This window comes from Elephas maximus, chromosome 12 (assembly GCF_024166365.1).
Source record: "Elephas maximus indicus isolate mEleMax1 chromosome 12, mEleMax1 primary haplotype, whole genome shotgun sequence".
NCBI classification, from domain to species: Eukaryota; Metazoa; Chordata; class Mammalia; order Proboscidea; family Elephantidae; genus Elephas; species Elephas maximus.
This window is the reverse complement of record NC_064830.1, coordinates 12,528,526-12,541,609: the sequence shown is the minus strand read 5'-3', so window position 1 is coordinate 12,541,609 and position 13,084 is coordinate 12,528,526. Positions and strand designations below refer to the sequence as shown.

General features: G+C 37.9%; 1 protein-coding gene across 1 annotated transcript in view; it reads right to left on the bottom strand.

Moving 5' to 3' along the window:
* DCDC2C (doublecortin domain containing 2C) overlaps positions 1-13,084 on the bottom strand; it is a 147,419-nt gene that overhangs the window by 124,392 nt on the left and 9,943 nt on the right. Inside the window, exon 2 of the mRNA XM_049902815.1 lies at positions 12,994-13,045. Within this exon, the coding sequence (XP_049758772.1) occupies positions 12,994-13,045 (52 nt within the window). The remainder of the gene's footprint in view (positions 1-12,993; positions 13,046-13,084) is intronic.

Sequence of the window (13,084 nt, the reverse complement as noted above, 5' to 3'; positions counted from 1 at the left end):
TTCAATAGCCTTCTCCAAATAATTGATAGAAAAGGTAAATGGAAAGGATATAGAAGATCCAAATAATGCTATCAAGCAACTTGATATTCCACCTAATAACAGGAGAACATTCATTCTTTTCCACTGCACACGTTACATTTTAGGCCATAAGACAAGTCTCAATAAATTTAAGTGGATTCAACTCATGCAAAATATGTTTTTTCACCACGATTACATTATATTACATTACAACAGATTATCTGGAAAATCTCCAAATATTTGAAAACTAAATAACACACTTCAGAATAATTAATAGATTTTTTTTTTTAATTTTTTAAGTTAGAAAGTATTTTGAACTGAATGAAAACTGAAACACCACATTTCAAAATCTGTGAGAGGTCACTAATCAAGGATTCCAGTATTTAGGAGGACATTTATAGGACTAAATTCTTATATTAGAAAAGAAGAAAGGTTTCAAATCAATAACCTAACCTTCTACCTTAATAAACCAGAAAGAGAAGTCTCACAGTCATCATTTCTAAGGAGCATCCTGATTGCATTTCTCTAAGATGGATTGGTTCATTCTTCTGGCAGTGCACGGTGTATTAAATATTTTTTTTTGAACACCACAGTTCCAATTCATCAATAATTGAAAAACTACTGTAGCCACATATTGACAGGGAACTTTCAGAATTTTAAGCCAGATTCAGAAGAGAGCATGGAACAAAGATATCATTGCTGATGTCAGATGGCTGTTGGCCGAAAGCAGAGAACTCCGGAAAGATGTTCATCTGTGTTTTCCCAACTATGCAAAAACATTCAACTGTGTAGATTATAACAAATTATGGATAACATTATAAAGAATGGGAATTCCAAAACATTTCATTGTGCTCATGTGGAACCAGTACACGGATCAAGAGGCAGTTGTTCTAACAGAACAAAGGGATGGATACTGTGTGGTTCAATTCTGAATAGTTTAAAATTGAGAAAGGTGTGTGGCAGGGTTGTAACCTCTCACCTTACTTATTCAATCTGTTTATTAAACAAATAATCTGAGAAACTGAACTATATGAAGAAAAACAAGGCATCAGGATTACAGGAAGGCTCATTAACAACCTGTTAATGAAGACACTTTGAAGCACTAAAGATAAGGATGAAAGACTACAGCCTTTGGTACAGATTACACCTGAACTTGAAAAAAACAAAAATCCTCACAACTAGACTAATGAGCAACATCATGATAAATGAGAAAGAAATCGAAGTTGTCAATGATTTCATTCTACTTGGATCAACAATCAACGTCCATGGAAACAGCAGTCAAGAATCAAATGATGTATTTTCAGCAAAAGACTCCTTTAAAGTTTTAAAAAGCAAAGATGTCACTTTGATGACTAAGGTGTGCCTGACCAAAGCCATGGTCTTTTCAATCACCTTGTAAGTATACGAAAGCTGGAGAGGGAAAAAGGAAGACAGGAGAATAATTGATGCATTTGAACTGTGGTGTTGACAAAGAATATTTCAGGATAGACCCCCCGAAAGGGCAGAATCAGAACACAGCTCTCAGAGAAAAATATATTTAAGGGGGACTCATTTGTTCCTAACCTCTATATATATATATATATATGTGTGTGTGTGTGTGTGTGTGTGTGTGTGTGTATACACCACGGACTGCCAAAAGAACAAACAAATCTGTCTTGGAAGAAGTACAACCAGAATGCTCCTTAGAAGCAAGGATGGCAAGACTTCATCTCACACACTTTACACATGTTACCAGGAGGGATCAGTCCCTGGAGAAGGACATCATGCTTGCTAAAGTAGAGCGTCAGCAAAAAACAGGGAGACTTTCAAGGAGATGGATTGACACAGTGGCTGCAACAATGGACTCATGCATAGCAACAATTGTGAGGATGACGCAGGACCGAGCAGTGTTTCATTCTGTTGTGCACAGGGTCACTATGAGTCGGAACCAACTGCATGGCACCTAACAACAACAACATTTGTTCCTAGAAGTGTAAAGAAAAGAACTAGAGAGTACTCCTAAGTTCTGCCTGGATTTATACAATTTAAGATAATAAACCAGAACCTCTACGATGTAGCAGTAGAAGTCCTTGAATTAAAGTAAGACCAAGGACACTTTTCTCATTAAAACCAATGTGACACTGTAGCTGGAAGTCAACATCCCATGAGCATCTGTTTCAAATCTAATTTACCTTTTCCCTCCATTTAATGAAATGTAATTTCAAATTCATTATATTTAAGTATCTTACCAAACATTTATATGGCTATATTAAGTGTATATTATGGTATCCTAATTAATTTTAGAGGCACTCTGGTGCCACAGTGGTTAAGCACCTGGCTGCTAACCTAAAGGTCAGTGATTCAAATCCACCCTGCAGTTCAGCAGGAGAAAGATGTAGCAGTCTTGCTTCCTTAAAGATTTCAGCAATGGAAACCCTATGGAGCAGTTCCACTCTGTCCTATAGGGTCATTATGAGTTGGAAGCACTCGACAGCAATAGGTATTAGTAGTAACTAATTTTAAGTAAATTTCTATACTAAATGAAGTTCTCTGGAGAAACTTCTTCAATTTTCCCACTAATGTATTTTGGCCAAAACAGAAATTCTGTGAAAAAATAATTTACATATACCTAGAAAAAAAAATTTTTTTTTTTTTTAGAAACCTGGTGGAGCCCTGGTGGTGCAATGATTGAGACCTTGGCTGTTAACCAAAAAGTCCACAGTTTGAATTCACCAGCTTGGAAACCCTATGTGGCAGTTCTACTCTGTCCTATAGGGTCACTATAAGTCGGAATTGACTGAACAGCAATGCATTTGTTTTGAGGAACCTGATGGTACAGTGGTTAAGCACTCAGCTGCTAACTGAGAGGTTGGCAGTTAAAACTCACCCAGTGGCTCTGAGGGAGAAACACCTGACAATCTGCTCCCTTAAAGATTACAATCTAGAAAACCCTATGGGACAGTTCTATTCTTTCACAGGGGTCACTAGGAGCTGAAAGTCGACTCGACAACACCTAACAACAACAATAGGTACTTTACTCTGTGTTACTATATCACAAAATAATTTAGTAAAACACTTAAACATTGAATTTTTGGACTTGGCAAAAGCTGACATAGTATACTCTGCTTAATTTTTCTAATAGCATTTTTTTTTTTTAATTAAAAAACCTGGGAGCAACCTGAATGTCCATCAGTAGAGGAATGGTTGAATGATTCATGCTCTTTTATATTGTGATTAGATCTACAGGTATGATCTGAGAAGGTTTTCAGAATTCAATGAGATGGTCTATGTAAAGTATTTGCAGCCCCTGGGTAGTGCAACCAGTTAAGGCGCTGGGCTGCTAACTGAAAGGTTGGAGGTTCAAGTCCAACCAGAAGCTCCTCAGAAGATAGGCCTTAGGATCTACTTCTGAAAAAATAGTCATTAAAAACCCTATGGAGGAGGCAGAGCCAAGATGGCGGAATAGATGCTTCCGCCGAGCCCTCTTTACAACAAAGACCCAAAAACACAAGTGAAACGAGTATATTTGTGACAAGCTGGGAGCCCTGAGCATCAAAGGCAAGCTTAGACAACGAACTGAGGGGCAGGGGAAGGAAGAGACCATTCAGAAGTGGAGAGGAGTTACCGGACCTGAATCGCGGGAAGCCCTCAGGCACGATCCCCAAAGTGGGCGGCAGCGGTGGGCTGGTCCTAGTTTCCTCAGGGAGAAGCAGCCAGCCACACAGCCTACTGACACCTCCAGAGCCTGAGAAGAATGGTGCTCTCGGCAAAAGCTAAGCACTTGCGTATATCTTACTGTGCCCCGCCCACCCCCCCGCCCGCTCCCAAGGTGGCTTCAGCAGCTGAATTCCCTGGGCCTGAGATAGACCCTGGTGAGCGCGTAGAGCCATCCTCCTGGCCTTGGAGAAGCAAAAAATTTGCAATTCAAGGAAAAGATAATTTGCCAGCTCCACTAACTGGGGGAGCTCAGGGCAGAAGTGGCTCCTGTCCAGGCATAAACAGTCCATGGACTTTGAGTACTTTTCCCTTCTGCATGGACCTGTGCGGGCCGATTTCAGGAGAATAGGCCCTTGTTGGCAGACTCCAACCATTTCAGCTGTGCAGCAAGGAGGTGGGTGTTTGATGTTTGACATCACTTTGCCTATTAAACAGGGTCCTCACCTACCCACATCAGAGGCCTAAGGACTGGTATCTCCACTCAGGTCATCCAGCCACCCGTGACAGGGGTCCAGTGATAACTGGTACCTCCCAGCCCTTACAACAAAAACATTGGGTGTCCATGGTCCATCTGCAGAACCCACCCACCTGTATGCTATAGGGATCAGGGACACACTTTCCTCAGAGACACGTGTGGGACAATTCTCAGCCCTCTGCCTTGTTCAGAGTGTGACCCCCTGCTACAACCAGATACCAGTACCTACACCAATCACCCCTGCCCCTTTAAGACTGTAGGACAGAGCCTGTACCACACACTTGATGATCAGCTACCTGGACACCTGAGCTGAATTCATACAAGAAAAGTGAATGGACTCCTAGACTGATATACCTGATAACAGCTCTAGCCATTCAGGGATAGGACATCAGAGCTCCAAAGGCAAAAATAAATCAAGCTAGCTCACTCAAGCAACACATTTGGGCATATCAAAACAAAACAAAGCAAGAAGCTATGACATAGTAAGCAAACATAAAATAAACTCATAACTTATGAATGGCTCAGAGACAACAGTCAATATCAAGTCACAGAAAGAAACAGACCATGATTGCCTCAACAAGCTCTCAAAACAAAGAATCCAGGGATCTTCTAGATGAAAGTGCACTCCTGGAATTACCAGAGGCAGAATACAAAAGATTAATATACAGAACCCTTCGAGACATCAGGAAGGAAATGAGGCAATACACAGAACAAGCCAGGAAACACACAGATAAAGCAGCTGAAGAAATTAAAAAGATTATTCAGGAACATAATGAAAAATTTAATAAGCTGGAAAACTCCATAGACAGCAATCAGAAATTCAGAAGATTAACAATAAAATTACAGAATTAGACAACTCAATAGAAAGCCAGAGGAGCAGATTTGAGCAAGTGGAAGGCAGAATTTCTGAACTTGAAGATAAATCACTTGGCATTAACATATTTGAAGAACAATCAGATAAAAGAATTTTTAAAAAATGAAGAAACCTTAAGAATCATGTGGGACTCTATCAAGAGAAATAACCTACGAGTGATTGGAGTACCAGAACAGGGAGGGATAACAGAAAATACAGAGACAATTGTTGAAGATTTGTTGGCAGAAAACTTCCCTGATATCGTGAAAGATGAGAAATATCTATCCAAGATGCTCATCGAACTCCACATAAGGTATATGTTAAAAGAAAATCACCAAGACAAATTATAATCAAACTTGCCAAAACCAAAGATAGAGAATTTTAAGAGCAGCTAGGGAAAAACAGAAAGTCACCTACAGGAGAGCCAATAAAAATAAGCTTGGACTACTCGGCAGAAACCATGCAGGCAAGAAGGCAATGGGATGACTTATTTAAAAAACTAAAGGAAAAAAATTACCAGCCAAGAATCATATATCGGGCAAAACTGTCTCTTAAATATGAAGGTGAAATTAGGACATTTCAAGATAAACAGAAGTTTAGAGAATTCATAAAAACCAAACAAAACTACGAGAAATAATAAAGGGAGTTCTTTGGTTAGAAAATCAATAATATCAGGTATCAACCCAAGACTAGAACACTGGGCAGAGCAATCAGAAGTTAACCCAGAAAGGGAAATCAAAAAAACAAAGCAAGATAAGCAAAAAATGCTCAAAACAGGGTAACAGCAATGTTATTACGTAAAAGAAGACAACATTAAAACAATAAAGAGGGACTAAGAAATGCAGTCATAGATCTTCCATATGGAGAGGAAGATAAGGTGATACAAAGAAATAAAATTTAGGTTTAAATTTAGAAAAATAGGGGTAATAAGGTAACCACAAAGGGGACAAACTATCCTACACATCAAAATAAAATACAAGAAAAAAAATAGAGACTCAGCAGAAACAAAATCAACAACAATGAATAAGAGGAAAGGACAATATATAAAGACTATCTACTCAGCACATAAAATTAAGTGGGAAACAGAAACTCAACAACACAAAAAAAAAGACATCAAAATGAGCACTAAATTCATACCTATTCATATTTACGCTGAATGTAAATGGACTAAATGCACCAATAAAGAGACAGAGAGTGGCAGAAAGGATTAAAAAATACGATCCATATATATGCTGCCTACAAGAGACACACTTTAGACTTAGAGACAAAAACAAACTAAAACTCAAAGGATGGAAAAAAATATATCAAGCAAACAACAATCAAAAAAGGGCAGGAGTGGCAATATTAATTTCTGACAAAATAGACTTTAAAGTTAAATCCATCAGAAAGGATAAGGAAGGACACTATATAATGATTAAAGGGACAATATACCAAGAAGATATAACCATATTAAATATTTATGCACCCAATGACAGGGCTGCAAGATACATAAAACAAACTCTATCAGTATTGAAAAGTGAGATAGCTAGCTCCACAATAATAGTATAAGAGACTTCAACACACCAGTTTTGGTGAAGGACAGGACATCCAGAAAGAAACTCAATAAAGATGGAAGATCTAAATGCCACAATCAACCAACTTGACCTCACAGACATATACAGAACACTCCACCCAACAGCAACCAAGTATACTTTCTTTTCTAGTGCACATGGGACATTCTCTAGAATAGACCACACATTAGGTCATAAAGCAAGCCTTAGCAGAATCCAAAATATTGAAATATTACAAAGCATCTTCTCTGACCATAAGGCCATACAAGTGGAAATCAATAACAGAAAAAGCCGGGAAAAGAAATCAAACACTTGGAAACTGAACAGTACCCTGCTCAAAAAAGACTGGATTATAGAAGACATCAAGGATGGAATAAAGAAATTCATAGAATCCAATGAGAATGAAAACACTTCCTATCAGAACCTTTGGGAGACAGTGAAAGCAATGCTCAGAGGCCAATTTATATCAATAAATACACACATACAAAAAAAAGAAAGGGCCCAAATCAAAGAATTATCCCTATAACTTGAACAAATAGAGAGCAACAAAAGAAACCCTCTGGCACCAGAAGAAAACAAATAATAAAAATTAGAGCTGAAGTAAATGAAATAGAAAACAGAAAAACAGTTCTAAGAATTAACGAGACCAAAAGCTGGTTCTTTGGAAAAAAACGACAAATTGATAAACCACTGGACAAACTGAAAAAAGAAAAACAGGAGCGGAAGCAAATAACCCAAATAAGAAATGAGATGGGCGATATTACAACAGACCCAACTGAAATTAAAAGAATCATGTCAGATTACTATGAAAAATTGTACTCTAACAAATTTGAAAACCTAGAAGAAATGGATGAATTCCTAGAAACACACTACCTACCTAAACTAACACAAACAGAGGTAGAACAACTAAATAGACCTATAACAAAAGAAGAGACTGAAAAGGTAATCAAAACACTCCCAACAACAACAAAAAAAAAAAAGCTCTGGCCTGGATGGCTTCACTGCAGAGTTCCACCAAACTCTGAGAGAAGAGTTAACACTACTACTACTAAAGGTATTTCAGAGCATAGAAAAGGATGGAATACTCCCAAACTCATTCTATGAAGCCAGCATATCCCTGATACCAAAACCAGGTAAAGACATCACAAGAAAAGAAAATTACAGACCTATATCCCTCATGAACTTAGATGCAAAAATCCTCAAAAAATTCTAGCCAATAGAATTCAACAATATATCAAAAAAAAAAAATACTTCACCATGACCAAGTGGGATTCATATCAGGTATGCAGGGATGGTTCAACATTAGAAAAACAATTAATGTAATCCACCACATAAATAAAACAAAAGGCAAGAATCACATGATTTTATCAATTGATGAGGAAAAGGCATTTGACAAAGTTCAACACTCATTCATGATAAAAACTCTCAGCAAAATAGGAATAGAAGGAAAATTCCTCAAAATAATAAAGGACATTTATACAAAGCCAATAGCCAACATCATCCTAAATGGAGAAAGCCTGAAAGCATTCCCCTTGAGATCAGGAACCAGACAAAGATGCCCTTTATCATCACTCTTATTCAACATTGTGCTGGAGGTCCTAGCCAGAGCAATTAGGCTAGATGAAGAAATAAATGGCATCCAGATTGGCAAGGAAGAAGTAAAATTATCTCTATTTGCAAATGACATGATCTTCTACACGGAAAGCCCTAAGGAATCCTCCAGAAAACTACTGAAACTAATAGAAGAGTCCAGCAGAGTATCGGGGTACAAGATAAACATACAAAAATCAGTTGGATTTCTCTACACCAACAAAAAGAACATCGAAGAGCGAATCACCAAATCGATACCATTTACAGTAGCCCCTAAGAACATAAAATACTTAGGAATAAATCTTACCAGAGATGTAAAAGACTTATACAAAGAAAACTACAAAACACATCTGCAAGAAACCTAAATAAGTGTAAAAACATACCTTGCTCATGGATAGGAAGACTTAACATTACAAAAATGTCTATTCTACCAAAAACAATCTATACATTGAATGCAATTCCGATCCAAATTCCCATGACATTCTTTAATGAGATGGAGAAACAAATCACCAGCTTCATATGGAAGGGAACGAGGCCCCAGATAAGTAAAGCATTACTGAAAAACGGGAACAAAGTGGGAGGCCTTACTCTACCTGATTTTAGAACCTATTATACTGCCACAGCAGTCAAAACAGCCTGATACTGGTACAACAGATACATAGACCAATGGAACAGAATTGAGAATCCAGACATACATCCATCCACATATGAGCAGCTGATATTTGACAAAGGCCCCAAAACAGGTAAATGGGGAAAAGACAGTCTTTTTAACAAATGGTGCTGACATAACTGGATATCCATCCACAAAAAAAGGAAATAAGACCCATACCTCGCTCCATGCATGTAAACTAACTCAAAATGGATCAAACACCTAAATATAAAATCTAAAACGATAAAGATCATGGAAGAAAAAATAGGGACAACGTTAGGAGCCCTAATACATGGCATTAACAGTATACAAAACATTATAAAGAATGTAGAAGAAAAACTAGACAACTGGGTACTCCTAAAAATCAAACACCTATGCTCATCCAAAGACTTCACCAAAAGAGTAAGAAGGTTACCTACAGACTGGGAAAAAGTTTTTAGTTATGACATTTCCGATCAGTGTCTGATCTCTAAAATCTACACGATACTGCAAAAACTCAACTACAAAAAGACAAATAGCCCAATTAAAAAATGGGCAAAAGATATGAACAGACACTTCACTAAAGAAGACATTCAGGTAGCTAACAGATACATGAGGAAATGCTCACGATCATTAGCCACTAGAGAAATCCAAATCAAAACTACAATGAGATTTCATCTCACTCCAGGAAGGCTGGCATTAATCCAAAAAACTCAAAGCAATAAATGTTGGAGAGGCTGTGGAGAGACTGGAACACTTATACACCACTGGTGGGAATGTAAAATGGTACAACCACTTTGGAAATTGATTTGGCGCTTCCTTAAAAAGCTAGAAATAGAACTACCATACGATCCAGCAATCCCACTCCTTGGAATATATCCTAGAGAGATAAGAGCCTTTACACGAACAGTTATGTGCACACCCATGTTCATTGCAGCACTGTCTATAATAGCAAAAAGATGGAAGCAACCAAGGTGCCCATCAATGGATGAATGGATAAATAAATTATGGTATATTCACACAATGGAATACTATGCATCGATAAAGAACAGTGATGAATCTGTGAAACATTTCATAACATGGAGGAATCTGGAAGGCATTATGCTGAGTGAAATTAGTCAGTTGCAAAAGGACAAATATTATATAAGACCATTATTATAAGAACTCAAGAAATAGTTTAAACAGAGAAGAAAATATTCTTTGATGGTTATAAGAGGGGGGAGGGAGAGAGGGTGGGAGAGGGGTATTCACTAATTAGTAGATAAGAACTACTTTAGGTGAAGGGAAAGACAACACACAATACAGGCAAGGTCAGCACAACTGGACTAAACCAAAAGCAAGGAAATTTCCAGAATAAACTGAATGCTTCAAAGGCCAGCATAGCAGGGGCAGGGGTTTGGGGACCATGGTTTCAGGGTACATCTAAGTCAATTGGCATAATAAAATCTATTAAGAAAACATTCTGCATCCCACTTTGGAGAGTGGCGTCTGGGGTCTTAAACGTTACCAAGAGGCCATCCAAGATGTATCAATTGGTGTCAACCCAACTGGATCAAAGGAGAATGAAGAACACCAAGGAACACAAGGTAATTAGGAGCCCAAGAAACAGAAAGGGCCACATAAACCAGAGACTACATCAGCCTGAGACCAAAAGAGCTAGATGGTGCCCGGCTACAACCGATGACTGCCCTGACAGGGAACAAACAGAGAACCCCTGAGGGAGCAGGAGAGCAGTGGGATGCAGACCCCAAATTCTCATAAAAAGACCAGACTTAATGGTCTGACTGAGACTAGAAGGACCCTGATGGTCATGGCCCCCAGACCTTCTGTTGGCCCAGGACAGGAACCATTCCAAAAGCCAACTCTTCAGGCAGGGATTGGACTGGACAATCGCTTGGAGAGGGATGCTGGTGAGGAGTGAGCTTCTTGGATCAGGCAGACACTTGAGACTATGTTGGCACATACATACTCCCTGGAAGGGAGGTGAGAGAGAGGGTAAAGGGGATTAGAAGCTGGCGAAGTGGACACGAAAAGAGAGAGTGGAGGGAGGGAGTGGGCTGTCTCATTAGCGGGAGAGCAACTGGGAGTATGTAGCAAGGTGTATATAAGTTTTTGTGTGAGAGACTGACTTGATTTGTAAACTTTCACTTAAAGCACAATAAAAACTAATAAGAAAAGAAAGGAAACTCTATGAACCACAGTTCTACTCTGACACACATGGGATGCCGTGAATTGATTCAATGGCATCTGGTGTTGGTAACGTAAAGCATTTAGCATGGTGCCTGAAATATATATAGCAAGAGCACAATAAATAGTTGATACTGTTTTTACTCATAATGCATTTAAATTTTAATAGCTCACCTCTATCTAAATTTGAGGTGCATGAATACCTACCAATTCAAATAAAATTTAACATTTTGGGTCTAATTGACTGACAAGGCTCATATAAGTTTTTACGTTCTGATACGTTTGTTTAAAAGAAAAATCATTGAGGCACTGAGACATAATAGAACAAACCATGCCTAGGAGAAAAATAAAGAGGCTCTGATGTCTTTTCTGCCATTAGGCATGGCACTTAATCTATCTGGATTAAAGCTTCCTCAACTAGAAAGGGCTGAGATTTAACAAGATAATCTGAAGTTTCCTTCCAGACCTATAATGCTAAATATTACTTTATAATCATATCTCAACTTTTAAGTGACTGAAATGTGCAAAGGGCAAACAAGAACCCAACTTGCACAATTATCAAGGGCTAACGTTCATTTTCAGAATCAGTGCCTAATTCTCACTCCCAGCCTCATTGGAAAGGGGTAGCTCAGTTAGCTAGATGTTAAGAACAATCATGTATCTTTCCCACTCTCTTTATTAAGGTAACTCTGAAATTCAACAACTGCCAGAATTGCTTTCTAGGTGGAAACTTGCTTTCCTGCTCCTGGCAAATTCCAATTTAAGGTGGGTAACTAATAAATTTTACTTGATTTATTTCACTGCCAAGAAGTGAAGACACTAGGGAAGTAGCTAAAAGCTTCTGTGTGCTGGTGTTTTTGATCAATACTGAAGTTACTAAATTGTCCTTGGTTAGGCTGCGGGATGACGATGTGAAGACACAGAGCAGCTCAGCATTTTGAAAATGTGAAGGAAGAGAACCAATATTTATCTAGCGCTGGTGGCGCAGTGGTGAAGAGCTCAGCTGCTAACCAGAAGGTGAGCTGTTCGAACTGCTCGTTGGAAACCCTGTGGGGCAGTTCTAGTCTGTCCTATAGAGTCGCCATGACTCTAAATCGACTTGACGGCAGCAGGTTTGGTTTTTGGTACATTTTTCATATATATATGGATTACAATTTAATACTTTACTTTTATTATTTTTGTAAACAATATATATAATGTAATTTTATATAGGTATGTAATTTAATCCTGGTACCAATTTAATCCTTACGGTAATCCTCTGACGTACAGATTATCACCTTCATTTTAAAGGCAAGGAAACAAGATTAGCAAAACTACCACTTAGAAAAGCAGATACCCTCAAAACATCTCATCTTTGTAGCACTCTACAAAATAATAATTTTTTTAATAAAATTAAAATCATGTAAAATTCTAAATATCAACAAGCTATTTCATTTAAAACCTGAAGACTTTTATTGCTTTAAAAAAAAAAAAAAAAACAGGTCTTTTTTAACCACACTTCAGGTGGTTATTTTTGCTAAGATTCAAGTAATGGGCACAGAATGATGGACTGTTCCATCATGTAGACCTTTCAAATGTCTATCAAGCACAAAAATATTGAGAACTTGAGGTAAACCTTTAAATTTAGCATTATAATTAGCTTCAACATTGCATACCTTAAAATAACTTTTCCTGACACTGTCTTTCCAAATCCCCCAAAACAAAGGAAAAGTTAAAAGTTTTAATGAATAACTGTGCCCTGCCTTTCAAAGATGACTATCTCCCTAACCATGGTCTTAGAATATTTTTACTAACTTCCATCATCTTAGTTACTTAAGTGCTTTGACAAGTATGACAAGCTTACACGGTGAATTCTCACCTCAAGAACAACAGGCCTTTAGAGGCACTCTCCACTACACATTGTTTTTGTAAAACTTCATTATTCAATGCTGACATTTACATTTTCACCAAATTGTCTAATTTATCCCATCCTTAGTAGTTTGCAGTGAACACTTACTTCCTTGAGTTTTCTTATCTTTGAAGGTTTTCTGGGAACTATGTGACAATAACTGCAAATGAAGAAAAAGAAACATAATTAGAAGATAAAT